This window comes from Culex quinquefasciatus, chromosome 1, assembly GCF_015732765.1.
Source record: "Culex quinquefasciatus strain JHB chromosome 1, VPISU_Cqui_1.0_pri_paternal, whole genome shotgun sequence".
NCBI lineage: Eukaryota > Metazoa > Arthropoda > Insecta > Diptera > Culicidae > Culex > Culex quinquefasciatus.
In genome coordinates this window covers 39,220,827-39,234,743 of record NC_051861.1, presented here as the reverse complement: position 1 = coordinate 39,234,743, position 13,917 = coordinate 39,220,827, and the positions used below count along the sequence as shown (strand labels likewise).

At 43.1% G+C, this 13,917-nt stretch overlaps 2 protein-coding genes across 2 annotated transcripts; one reads left to right on the top strand and one right to left on the bottom strand.

Annotated features, from left to right (window-relative positions):
- The first annotated feature begins 3,771 nt into the window (after window positions 1-3,771).
- On the top strand, window positions 3,772-7,720 carry LOC6037350 (glycerol kinase). Its single transcript, XM_001847221.2, has 4 exons — window positions 3,772-4,037; window positions 4,114-5,599; window positions 5,668-5,772; window positions 7,476-7,720. The coding sequence occupies exons 1-4, from the start codon at window positions 3,957-3,959 to the stop codon at window positions 7,598-7,600; spliced, it is 1,797 nt and encodes a 598-aa protein (XP_001847273.2). The 5' UTR covers window positions 3,772-3,956; the 3' UTR covers window positions 7,601-7,720.
- A 202-nt stretch (window positions 7,721-7,922) lies between these two features.
- On the bottom strand, window positions 7,923-9,339 carry LOC6037351 (uncharacterized protein C18orf19 homolog A). The gene is made up of 2 exons (XM_001847222.2): window positions 8,439-9,339; window positions 7,923-8,373 (listed from the first exon to the last, which is right to left on the bottom strand). Exons 1-2 carry the CDS (start codon window positions 8,989-8,991, stop codon window positions 8,168-8,170), a joined length of 759 nt encoding a protein of 252 aa, XP_001847274.2. The 5' UTR covers window positions 8,992-9,339; the 3' UTR covers window positions 7,923-8,167.
- Between the last annotated feature and the right edge of the window lie 4,578 nt (window positions 9,340-13,917).

Genomic DNA, 13,917 nt, shown 5'->3' with positions numbered 1-13,917 from the left:
ATAACTTTGACAAAAGTTTGAAAAAGGTTTTATCCCTTATCCCCGAATCCCTCTTTCCCGAATCCCATATCCCCGAAAATCATTTCCCCGAAAATTCCACATCCCCGAAAATTATTTCCCCGAAAGTGCCACTTCCCCGAAAATCATTTTCCCGGAAAATGATCACATCCATCCACATCCCCGAAAATCATTTTCCAGAAAATTCCACATCCCCGAAAATCATTTTCCCGAAAATTCCATATCCCCGAATGCCATTTACCTAAATGGCCATTTTACCGAACTGCCGTTTTCCTGAATTTACATATACCCGAATGGTTACTTCACCAAAAAATCATTTTTTCCGAATGATGACCTAGATATAAACTAAATTGTTATTTAAGGATTTTTTTTTATAAAAGTATGACGTTAATATTAAATTCTCCTACGTGTTTTGTAAGATTAAAAAAAAACAAATAACCGTAGAAGGCCATTAATAAACCACGCGGACACTTCAAGAGTGCGGGGTATTGAGATCATCCACGTTCCATAAAAAAGATTTTTTTTTTGTAGCGGCCATTTTCAGCAAAGGACAATTTTCCAAAACGGTATCTACGTGGTAAGGATAGCACAGCAACGATAGCTTCATGCGACGACTCGATGCGCAGGATTCAGTTTGTTCTAGATTTTGTTTAACTGAACTAATTTGTCTTTATCAATTTTGGCTGGATTTGGCTTTGAACAATTATTTTTTATTTTTTTACGTCCAATTCGAGTTCTGCGACCAACACTTTTAATCAAATCTAAATAGTTGATTATTGAATTACAAAAACATTTTTTGAATATTTCATCACCGCCATTTTAGATTTAAAATTACTAAATCACTTTAAAGTAGTTTAGGGGCTATACTTAAGCTCGACAGCTGATTTTGGTTGCCAAGGTCCCGAGTAACAATTACAAATTTTTGCGGTAGTCGGACCTGAACGTGTGTCAAACACGTTCTGACCTGAAATCCCTTTGGCCAATTGTCGCACTTACATCAATTTGAATATTCAAAATTCAAGTGAAGCTCGGAATTTTTTGAACGTTCAATAGAGTAATCTACGTTCGTTTGTATTGCGTGTACGTACACAAAAATTAAGTGAGGTTAAATTTTGTCAGCCAGCAAAATCAAATGGTGCACTAGTGTGCGTACGCGAAACGTCATAAAGCTCTATTGTGGACATGATACTTTATTGATCGCTACTTCCCCGAACCCGGTCAGGCGGGTATGGCCGCTGTCCAGAACCGCGCGCGGTTCTGGGCAACGGCCATACCCGCCTGGCCGGGTTCGGGGAAATGGCCGTTCGGGATTATGGTCATTCGGGAAAATGGTTTTCAGGGATGTGGAAAATTAGGGGAAGTGGCCATTCGGGGAAATGGTTTTTAGGGGAAGTCGCCATTCGGGGATGTAGCCGTTCGGGGAAATGGATCGTTCGGGGAAATGATATTCGGGTAAATTACATTTCGGGAAAGTGTCTTTTCGGAAATGCGGCATTCGGGGAAATGTCTCTTCGGGAATGTGGGTTTCGGGGAAATGTCATAGATTCTTGAAAAAATATTTATACAAGTCATTTTTATGTAAGTTTTAAGTGAAAAATTTGTCCAGCCCGCGGGAAAATTTAGTTGGAAGTATTGGTGTTGTACATTTGATTTAAAAATCATTAAATAAAACATTTTTGAAAAAAAGAAATAGATCTTATCTACCCTGTGATCAATAGGTCAAATGCTGTATCCAGTAGGCGAAAACCAGTTTTACCCCTATTCAAAAAAAAAGTTAAACAATATTTTAATTCATTCTAAATGGCTTTTTTTTCAATCAAATTTACAACTCCAATACTAACGTGAAATTTTCCGAGGATTTCGAATATGACAAAATTGAGACCAAAAAGTGCCGCTATGCAAGCCTACAGGGCAAAAACCGAGGCAAAAACTAACGCCGTAAAATGTTTGTTATAGAAAAATCTTAAAACTATGAGAAAAACTGCGATTGGTCAAAAAGTTAATATGTATTGTCTTTCTGGCACAGTTTGCGGAGCGTAGTGTCAGGTAAGTCGCCGCGAAAATTCGATTTATTTCCGAAACCACAATACCGTACCGTCCCGCCCGTGTGGATCAATCGGACCGCGCACTGGCTCACAATCCAGAGGTTGCTGGTTCGAATCCCGCGGCGGGCGCTCTAAAATTCTTTGTGTAAATATGGGTATTCGGCGCCGTCGCTCCGTGCCATACTTTCATACACTTAGGAGCCCAGGGCGGCGAAGTCCTTGCAGATAAAAAGGAAGACACTAGTGGTTGGTACTAGCAATGGTGGCCGACAGCTATAAAGTCAACTTCGTTTTACAATACCGTAGGTTTATAGTCCATGAAATTTCCTATCTTTTGACCAATAGGAGTATGGGTGTTGGAGCTGAAAGTAAAAAAAATCTTCGATTCAGATTTATTGAAAATCAAGTTCGTTTCCAAGGATACTAGATGACAACAGAAAAAAGGCAGATTCTTAATTTTTTTGATCTTTTATTTTTTAAAGGGTTAAAATGGATAAAAATAAACATTTTTTTGCATGTTTCTATCGTGAAATTGTTTTAGGAACACGAATATCATGAAATTATCACCGGAAAATTTGATCTAAGGGGTCCCCCGAGCAAAAATGTACAACCAAAAAAATCACTCAAAGAAAAAGTGTTTATTTAATACGTTAAACTGCTTTACCCAAAGCGTTCTCAGTCTCAGATGGTAGTCTCAGATGTCCCCTACAAGCTGCAGGTCGAAGGGAGTTGATATCTGGATGGAACATTTTTTTATTTGAGTTTGAAAATTATGCTATTTTTCCACTAAAATGCCAATAACTCCCTTCAGATTAAACCAATTGGGATGCTTTTTCCAATATTTTGTTGCATTTTGTAAGCCCTTTCAGATGCATTTTGAATTTTGAAATTAAATTGAATTTTGCCTAAGTTATAGCCTTTTTAAGATTTTTGACGTTTTTGAACCACCAAACTTTGTGTCCCAATTTGCCCCACTTCCCGTTGACCCAGAGTGCTCATATTTTGGCCAGATGCTAGTTTTATATGTACAAACAACCCCTGAAATTTCAGGCAGATTGGTGAGGTCGATGCGAGATGGGTATGCTTTGCTCGTGGACTCGCTCTTAGGGTTTTAAAAAAAAATCAATTTTTAACAATAATTTGCAAAAGCTATGAAAAAAAGTCAAACCAATCCTGAATGACTATAGCACATTTTGAAGTGCTTCAAAAGACCTTTCGAATGCATCTTAGAGAGTTGGAATTGATGAAGTTTTACAGAAATGCTAGCAATTTAAAGATTTTTTTTAATGTTTTTTGAACCTCAAACTTTTAAGTCCGTTTTAGGGTTTACCTCACTTCCCGTAGGGGGATCATATTTGGCATGAGTTCATCTCATGTATAAGTATGTATAGCCAAACAAACGCGGAGAATTTCATCCAAATCGGAGCATTTCGATACGACCTCTAGAACAAACCGAGCAGAATCTACAAAAAACTGCCTCACCAAACGCTTGCTCACAACAGAAACAACGCCACCCAAAACCACGTGCGTGGACTAGTCGCGGCAAAGCTTTACCGCCATAACGGCTCGACGGCGTCGCGACGCCCAGCGCGCCAAAACCAGCGGCAGTGGTTACCAGTTTCATTGATTTGTCATTCTTGCGCCAAACTTTTTCTACTTTGCTTCGCAAAATCTGGCACCGCTGGCCCTTTCTCCGCATCTGTCAAACGCAAACGCCAATCATAACAAAAACATTGCAGTTCGCGTTCGGGTGGTTGTTTTTCTTGCGCGTGTGACGACATAAAAAAAATTAAGTAGAGACGATGCTGTGCGCGTGAAGTCATCTTCCTATTTTTGTGATATTATCCTTGGCGATGTACGGGCTGTAACTCTTCCACACCGGAGTTTGTCACCATGAACGGCGGTCCTTCGCGCAGTAAGTTTGGCTCGCTGCTCGGTGTCCTGTACGTGGGCCACACGAGCTGCAAGTTTCTGGTGAGTATCCTGCTGCGTTTCAAGGACGATTATCGATTTGATTGCGAAACAACTATTTTCTTTTTCTCTTCCCAAGATTTATGCGGCAAAGAATGCAGAGGTTCTAACGTGCCACGAGGAGAAGTTGGCGGCGATTTCGCCACAGTCTGGATGGGTTGAGTTTGATCCGGTTCAGATCTGGCAGTCGGCGAGGGATTGTATAAATTCGGGGGTGCAGAATCTGCTGCTGCTGGACATCGATCCTCGGGATATTGTGGGGTTGGGAGTATGCAATCAACGGGAGAGTAGCGTCCTTTGGGATGGCGACAGTGGGCGGCCGTTATGCAACGCGATTGGTTGGTGTGACACGAGGACCTCGGGGGTGGTCAGCGAGCTGTTGACCAAGGTGAAGGGGAAGACCAACTTCCTGAAGGCGGTTTGCGGGTTGCCGTTTGCGAACTGTTTTAGCGCCGTTAAGATTCGCTGGATGCTGGACAACGTGGAAGGGTTGGAGGGGAAGGAATTGATGTTTGGGACGTTGGACAGCTGGATTATCTGGAATTTGACCGGTGGGGCTGATGGGGGGATTCACGTGACTGATGTGACTAACGCCTCGAGGACGATGCTGATGAACTTGGCGAGTTTGCAGTGGGATCCGCGGTTGTGTAACTTCTTTAGAATTCCGGCAAGTATTCTGCCTCGAATCTACAGCTGTGCCGAGGTTTACGGGTACGTAAGCGTTGGATCGCTGGCCGGGATTCCAATCGCCAGTTGCCTTGGTGACCAACAGGCGGCATTGCTAGGACAGATGTGCCTTCAAGCGGGTCAGCTGACGTGCAACCTCGACGAAGGTTCCTACCTTATGTTCAACACGGCCCAGGAGATCATAGACTCGGACAACGGACTACTGTCTACCGTTGCTTTCAAGCTGGGTCCAAACGCACAAACCTTCTACGCCCTGGAAGGAGCGATCCCACATTCCGGTAGCTCAATCGGTTGGATGTACGACAACCTGCAGCTTCCAAGCGATCCCAACCAGAACGGCTCTCTTACCCAAAGCTTCCTTGGCGACCCCGGAGGCCCCTCAGCTGTCCTATCTACCATATGTTCAATGAACTCCTCGTTCGAAGGTCCAACAATCAGTAACTTCAAAAACCCCAACTTCGAGGTGATCCTAGTCCCGGCCTTCAGCGGCTACTACACGCCCTACTGGCGGTACAAAGCCCGCGGCATGCTGTTCGGACTAACGCTACAGACAACGGCCCAGCAGATCCTGTTTTCCGCGTACGAGGCCGTGTGCTTCCAGGTTCGGGAACTGCTCGAATCCCTAGCCCGAGACTGCCGGATGTGGCCCCAGGTGACGAAGCTGGTCGCCGGTGGTGATCTCAGCGAGCGCCCCTTCCTGATGCAAATGCTGGCCGACCTTTGCGGCGTGAGCATTGAGCGGCCCCAAACGTCGACCCCTGCATGCTTGGGGACGATGCTGGCGGCGGGACTTGCCACGGGGATGCTCTCGCTGGAGGACTTTAAGGCGAGCTGCGTGCCACCGATCGACTACTACCAGGCTGCACTTAATTCTAGTCGTGAGTGGCGAAACCTGCTTAGTCTGCTCAGTGGAAAATGTTGCTGAAGATCTGTTTTCTTTTCGCAGAACGAGATATGAAATTCCGCAAGTGGAAGGTGGCCGTTGATCGGTGCCTCAACTTTGAGTCCGTCTCCGAGACGGACCTGTCGAAGTTTCAGCAGGAAGCGCTGGGTGAGTGGCATCTAGTAAACGAATTTTGTATTTTTTTTTTAGTTTTTGAAAAGGTGGACTCAAATCTGGCAACTTAATTGTTCTACGCTGGATATTCTGGTAGACTGTGAACAGCTATGTCAGATCATGCACGAGAATGGATTCCAGGACAAACTTACTTGGCTGATGGTTTCGCAGCCTCAATCCTCCGGTTCCATACCGAAAACACAGCGATTACGAACAATCAAGAACAAATATCATGAAAAAGACACCGATTGGAAACTCAGAACATGGAACTGCAGATCACTACGTTTCGTTGGGTACGAGTACGCTCTGCTGTCTGGATGAAACCGACTCATAGCGTTGGGCAAGATGCGGAGTTCGTGTGATAGATTGGGAGCCGATTATCGACCATGTGGAAATTGAGAAATAAAAGCCGTTTCGCATTGAACAGCTGTATACGATTTGTTGGTCTCTTGTAAGTCATCTCCAGGAAAACTTGCTTGGCTGTCCTCTGGATAGACTGTTTGCACACCACTCCTGCCTCTTCATCTGGAAGCTGATCATAACGCGCTCTCCACCACTCCTGTATAAGAAACTAGTACCCTTCTGAGCTGCCCATAATTGAAAATTCGGCTATTATGCCAAATCAAGTATTCCGAGCAAAACGCGTTTTAGTGTTTGTCACTAAATCTCCGTCAAGGCAATTTCCCATAAGAGTGGCATATTAGCCGTTTGGTTTTTCGCATCGGCAGCCAAGTCTAAACACTATTTCAGTAAAATTCAAGTTCCAGAAGATTCGTTGGAACATCCTCTACCACCTGGTGCTAATATCTCGTTTTTGCCAAAAGTGGATATTAGCCGTTTTTTCAATGGTGGGCAGTGAGGCCGTCGCCAGCAAAACCTGATTCTTCCACGAAACAACACGTTGGCCTTGAACTAGAACATGCTGCCTGCTGACCTGAAGCGAACTCCATCGGAAGCAACATTTGGCTGCTTAGCTTGGGCCCTTACCACAAGCTAAAGGAATAGTAGAAGAATTTACGGAGGCACTTGGGTGACCCGGGCCTCACCTAACCATCAAGTTACCCGAAGTGTGACATAGGGATAACCCCGGGCATCCGAGACCTCTGGACGATGTCGCATAAGAGGCATCCCCTCGGATGAACTCGGACTGCGTAGGAAGGAACAACCCCGAGACGAAACAAGCCGAAAGAAGGTCGACACGACCCAAATGGACAATCCGCTTTCGTTTTATACCTAGTTTTTTTTTTTTAAGTTATGACCAATGTAGTTTTATTTATATATAGGTTATCAAATTGTACTCAAGCAACACCGGAAAAATGACAAAAAAAAATGACAAACAAACATCCACAAAGTCACGTGGAAACCTAGACCAGCATGCACGCTCGGCCATCGGCAGTGCCGCTGAAACAATGTTGTTCGTTCGACAAGGAGTAGGTACAAGCGGCTACTCAAAGAGAAGAAAGCACTTTATGCGGTGATGCTGATTGCCGTAACGGATGAGGACGCATTTTTTAAACGGAACGTGCTACGATTACTGTGGAGAACGGATTACTCAAAACCGTATGGCTAGTTCACGTCCAGGTCTTTGCACCGAAACATCCAGCGTAAATCACTTAAGCTTTCCGAAGTTATTCTAGCTAAAAGATTGATGAATCCCACGTCGTCGCACTTCAAACAAGAACGTATCTTTTCCACAGATCCCGACCACACGGTGCGTTGCTCCATCCCGGGGTCGGTCTACGTCATCTCGTCGTTTGCGCTGGTCGTGCTGGCGCAGATTCTCCAACAGAGTGGCGGCGGCGTTGGTTCGCTGCCCAAGTAGTGCAGTACTCTCCGGGTAAGGTTTCCGGTTGTGTCGATTGCGTGTTTGGCCGAGTTCGTAGAGTTACGCGTTTAACAGGTAGAGGATATTTCTCGCTTTGCGTTCGTTTTAGACGGGGTTTCCGAATAATAAATTGTGACCACCATCAACGAGTTCGTTAGAAACTTGCTGCATTGACAAATTTTGGTAGAATAAAGATATTTTCCTAATCGACAACGTGCACGCGGTTAAAACTAAATAAATGTTGATAGCTTGTTGCGAAATCGTCGGAGATATTTTGATGAAAGAACGCTCCTTGAAAGGAAAACTCCATCAACAGCAATTCAGCTCAAAAACGAAAGATTTATTGAACAAAGTTTGTCGAGTTAACTCTTTTCGTAATCATTCCCGAAAAATCTCGCGCTCGCGCTCACTCTCTCTCACCATTTAAAGGGACAACAGTACAAGTTTGGAAACAGAGAAAGAAATAACTAGATTGAACAGTATTTTAAATACGATTAGCACTTTTGCACAGACTAGGCACACAACACCCCGGCTTAAGCAGCAGTAGCATCAACACAAGTGTAGCTACTTCTCATTGCCGGTTTTGTCCTTGCCGCTAAAACTGTCCATCATGTTTTGCTTGCGATCCTGCAGGTCCTGCTTCTTTTCCGCGATGCGATCCTTGATGTTCTCCTTCTTGTCCATGTACATCTGCACCATCTCGGCTTTCGTTGGAATTGGCTTAATGTAGCCCCACGCCACGAGGTACTTGATGGAGACGGTTGTGCCACCTAAAAAAAAAAAAACAAAACGAATTCAAGATAATCTCTCAAGATAACCCCATCCGACCGCCTACCCAACGTGACGGTGTACCGCGCCGGCGTCGCAATCTTGTACAGCAAGTAAGCGGTCGCGATATGTCCCAGGCTGGAGTCCCGCACCGGGGTGATCAGCTTCTCCGACACGCCCACCCACTCGAGGGCCGCGATCACGTCGACGCCGGTCGTCGCCGCGTAGTAAAACCCACCGAACCAGAACACCGACGTGAAGCAGTGAACGGGAACTAAAACGTACCAGTATTCTTTGTACATCTTTCGAAACCGCGCAAACAGGCCCAGCTTGGCTGGTTCCTTTGGTGGACACGCAGGCTCCGTCGCCTCATCCTTCTTACCCACGGACGAGCCAGCCTTCCGGAAGAAACTCCTCGCCGGAGGAGCCTGCAAGCTCGGGAATTTGTGCACATTCCGACGCTCCCCAAAACTGTGAAAACTTTGACCTGAGCAAATCACAATCGCCGAACACCGCTGGTGAAGAAGCGTCGTCGTCGTCGTCGTCGCGCTCAAAAACCGGTTTCCAGCTGACCTTATTGTCGTCGCAGACCGCATCATATTAAGCAATAGCGACGACATGGTTCGTTTCGTAACAGGGCTGATGCCACCCAAAAAAACGGAATTATTTTCGTCGTTCCTCTTTATTCCTAGCACTTTGAAAACATTGCGCAAAGTGGGCTAAATATTTCGCGAGACAATTCACACTGCACGTTGCTGAAGAATATTCTGCACGATCGTGGTTTTGTAATAGTTACTGCAGCCGCAATGTTTACGTTTTGTGTGCGCTCACCAGCACCCCGCGAGTATCACGCGTTTTGTGTTGACGTCGCGCGAATGGGTGGCTGTGGGGTGCGTGCGAGTCCACTGACTGCCCACTTTCACATTCCGCGGCGCGCGGGGTATCAAAACACGCAAAAGGACTTTCTCTTTTGACAGCTGATTGTGACAAGAATTTTGAAACCGGTTCGTGCCCAGTGAGTGAGCGCATTGTGGAGTGATGTTTGAATGGCGTTGGATTACTTTTTTTTAAATTGGGTCCTAAAATTAAGTCTATTTCCGTACGCTGTAACTGAAAATCGCACTTTGCTGAGTTCGTTTTCGCGCTTTTTCATATGATTTTTTCAGTTCAACTACGATTACACTTTTTTGTGTAATCGCAGTCGAACTGAAAAAATCGTATGAAAAAGTGCGAAAACGAACTCAGCAAAGTGCGATTTTCAGTTACAGTGTACGTACTTGCAGAATAGGGGGATGGCGTGCGTTTTAGTGTGTTATCGCGGAGTGAAGTCCCCCTCGACTCTTGCACTTAAAAAACCAGATGACAGCACGATGTAACGCCACGTCCATATTGCAGAATTTCTGCAGCTTCCGCAGAATTCTGTAGCCAGCATAAGTCACTTTTTTGCAGCACGTTACCGTACTTTCAGCTCGCTCTCTTCAACTCTCTCTTTTGCAGAAGTTCTGCAAGGAGAGAAGCGGCAAAACTTTTGCCTGGGTAGTGCGTTCTGCAATGTTTTTCACAGTTGAGTAGATTTACTCAAATTGTGTATTAAAGATTTTAATTATCCCAGTTAACTCAATCCGAATTATGAAACGGAATCTATTTAGAATCGTATACAAATTCCGTTTTAAACGCAATAACCGGTTCCGTGTTCTACTGTGTACTACTGATTATAAAACAATTCATTTACCAGTAAGAGAAAGTCATGCTTGTGCTTGAACATCCTCCTACTTTGTAGATGTAAACAAAGTAGGATCATTCGAAAATCACGTTACGCATTCTCTCTATTCATCACCCAGAGTAGTATGTGTTTTATTTTTTCAAATTTTTGACATTTTTTGCTGGAACCTATAGGCTGGAACATTGTCGCGTTTCGATCGACGAAGAACTGCTGCGAGAGTGTAATTCTACGATGTCGCATATAAATTCCTTGTCTGATTTTGAAATCCTGCAGCTCTTCCTGATCCAGCGAAAAAACATGGCTAATTCTTGCGAAGCTGATCCAACAAACAGAATGGATTTTCACTAAACCAGGTTTTCAAACGGAATCATACAATAAAGACAGCTTCTGGATGGATGGGTCTGATAAAAAACCTATTCAACGTTAGTTCGCATGGAAGATTCAGACAATATTTCTATCACAATATCTGAAATCCACCCCGCCCGTGTGGATCAATCGGAGCGCGCACTAGACTCACAATCCAGAGGTCGCCGGCTCGAATCCCACGGCGGGCGCTCTAAAATTCTTTGTGTACATATGGGTATTCGGCGCCGTCACTCCGTGCCATACTTTCATACACTTAGGAGCCCAGGGCAGCGAAGGCCTTGTAGATTAAAAGGAAGACACAAGTTGTTGGCACTAGCAATGGTGGCCGACAGCTATAAAGTCAACTTCGTTTTTTCATATCTGAAATCCAGCCTCCAAAAAGTATATAAATAACACTTAAGTGCTAATATATTTTGATAGGGTTGTCAGATCTTCGATGTTTTAGACTCATTTGAAAGGTCTTTTGATTATCTAACTAACGACGGGTTGCATAAGAGACCCAGACGTCATTTTCATTGAAATATCTAAAATCCGGTCTCCAAAAAGTGTATAAATAACACTTAAGTGCTAATAATTTTTGATAGGGTTGTCAGAACTTCAATGTTTTGGCCTCATTGGAAAGGTTTTTTTAATACCTTTCTGAAAATGTATTATATGATAGGTTTTCTTGCAAAAAACACTTTTTTTACAATCTTCCGGACATACGCCAAAATTGTTTTTTTAGCATAACTTTTGAAGTTTAAACTTGCTGATTTTAAATAGAGACCTATGGCACCCCAAGATGGATCGAATGAGACTAATACGGTCAAAACCCGTTAATCCAGTCCGGAGATAATCGAGTGACAATTTTTTTGTCCACCCACCCACACACATCTACACAGACATTTGCTCAAAACATGATTCTGAGTCGATATGTATACGTGAAGGTGGGTCTACGAGGTCAAATCAATAAGTTCATTTTTCGAGTGATTTTATAGCCTTTCCTCAGTATGGTGAGGAAGGCAAAAAATGACGATCTCGCCTTCAACTTTCTTAAGATTTTTTCTCCAGGTTCTCAAAGCCACACATTTTTCATTCACGCAAAAAAAAAATTAATGACCGATAACAATATGTACTCTCTTCTTTTGGCGAACAGAAAATTGGTTCAACTTTGACAGTTCAAAATTGAGGCCGTTTTGCGAAGCGGACCATCCATAAACCACGTGGACACTTTTTTGTGAATCTTTTCCCCCCCCCCCCCCCCTTCGTGGACAATTGGGTCCTAAAATGAAGCTTAGATTGCTGATATTATTGTTTACAGCGATAAAGCTTATTTTTCTGAGTACAATGACATTTTGTTCGACCACAAAGAGTTTAAAATGGATTTTTAAATCAATTTTGAAAAATTAACCTCACGGTCCTTCTTGACAGAAAAGCTCCTACTTGACAGCTCGTTCCAAGGGGACCATAGTTGATCCATCGAAAAAATGTTGTCCAGACAAAAAAAAAATTAGCATTAAAATGAAAAAAAGTGACCAGAAAACCATTTTAATCGTGTTTTTTACCGTTGTACATAAAAATTGGCATAGGGCTTGGGTACTAAAGCTCTATGTCAATTTTTATGTACAACGGTAAAAAAACACGATTAAAAACCATTTCTGATCACTTTTTTCATTTTAATGCAAAATTTTTTTTTGGCAAGACAACATTTTTTCGATGGATCAACTATGGTCTCCTTGGAACAAACTGTCAAGTAGGAGCTTTTCTGTCAAGAAGGACCGCGAGGCTAATTTTTTAAAATTGATTTAAAAATCCATTTTAAACTCTTTGTGGTCGTACAAAGGGTCATTGTACTCAGAATAACAAGCTTTATCGCTGTAAACTATAATATCAGCAATCTAAGCTTCATTTTAGGACCCAATTGTCCATACGAAAAAACTTTTTTGTATGGATCGTGGACAATCGCCATACCCCCTAAAGTGTCCACGTGGTTTATGAATGGTCCCGAACTAGAGATCCTTAATAGGGAGACTGGTCGAAGTGAATTTGACGTACCCAAACAGACACGAGTTTGACGTATCCAAACGAGCATTTGCCTTTACGCCCAGCAAAACTTATCAGTGTTGCCAAGCTCAAAACATACGGTGCCAGATCGATTTAGCCAGCTTAGACCAGTCTCCCTATTTAGGGTCTCTATCCCGAACCACCCCGTAAAAAAATCCGACAATTCGCATAACTAAGTCGGGTCTAGTCGGGTGGTTTCGGCCGATTCGTTGGCCAACGAATCGGCCGAACGTGCAACGACTTCTGTGTAATCTTTATATAAGCGTCTGGTGGAAAATCGGTTGTCCAAATTCGGCCGACGGAATCGGTTATAAAAACAACCGATTTTTTACCGATTTAGTCTGTGAAAAAAAGAAAATCTGACTCAACCCAATTTAGTCGGTCTATTCGTAGGCTTAAGCCATGACGCATCCCTACTTAATCGGCAACTGGTTGGTTGTTTTTGATTACACTGAAAGAAAGGCACATAGTAATGTCACATGTTTTGCACATGAATCTACCCCATTCGACTTTGCATGTGAATGTCATGTGTGAATCACATCGAAAATTTTCAAAGCACCACGCAGTAAATTCGAATGAAAAACACGTTAACTTCATGTGACGAAGCACATGAGTTTAGAATGCTTTTCTCATAAATTTTCAATGATTTTTTAGTGGAAATCAAATGGTTTTCAAGTGGTTCTTAGGCTTCTTAAACAATTGAAGGCTTTCCTTTAAATAAATTTATTTTACGAATTCATATGAATATAACTTTTATTTTTATTCATTTTTTCAAGATTTGAATCACATTTCACTTCTCTGATATTGAACTTTTACTGCCTGATTAAAAGGTTGCAAGCGGAGCTTCTCGAGATTCACAATGGACATCACGGATCGGCCAGCCTGGATCGAGAAGTACTTGATCCGAGACTTGACGTCTTGGTGCATTTTTTCTCGGCCAACTTGAGCCCTCTCAAAACAACTTGACCGTCGTGTTTCACCGGTCCAGCAGGGCGCCTCGATGACATGGCCCAAACTTGTGCCATTTGAAGATGACCGCTAGCCGGAATTTGGTTTTCTGGAAAAAAATTTAACCTGCATTAATTTAAATGAAATCTAACAATTTCCTTTGTTTTTTTCTTACCACCAGCGTTAAAGCTCAATTTTAAACTAAAATGTTTAAAAGATCTCAGGATATTTGGTTCATAAATGAACATTTACACTTCTAAAAATTTTGGTCCACCACCGTTCGTGGCCATCTTACTTATGAAAAAATTTTCGCCAGCCAAAAACCAAAACATTTCAATCTAACGTGTTTTCCACGTCAAAATCAAAGGAAATGTCAAATGGGGCAAATCTAAGTGAAATTCATTTGAATCTAAAGTGAACATCATGCGAGAAAAGGATGAAAATTTTTTCGCTAACGATCAGCTGA

What these genes read in the sequence shown, in the direction of transcription:
- LOC6037350 (XM_001847221.2), top strand. Translation starts at nt 3,957, where the DNA reads ATGAACGGCGGTCCTTCGCGCAGTAAGTTTGGCTCGCTGCTCGGTGTC. An exon ending in ACACGAGCTGCAAGTTTCTG is followed by an intron (nt 4,038 to 4,113) that starts GTGAGTATCCTG and finishes TCTCTTCCCAAG; the next exon opens with ATTTATGCGGCAAAGAATGC. An exon ending in GTTTCAGCAGGAAGCGCTGG is followed by an intron (nt 5,773 to 7,475) that starts GTGAGTGGCATC and finishes TCTTTTCCACAG; the next exon opens with ATCCCGACCACACGGTGCGT.
- LOC6037351 (XM_001847222.2), bottom strand. Translation starts at nt 8,991, where the DNA reads ATGTCGTCGCTATTGCTTAATATGATGCGGTCTGCGACGACAATAAGG. An exon ending in GCGGTACACCGTCACGTTGG is followed by an intron (nt 8,374 to 8,438) that starts GTAGGCGGTCGG and finishes TTTTTTTTTTAG; the next exon opens with GTGGCACAACCGTCTCCATC.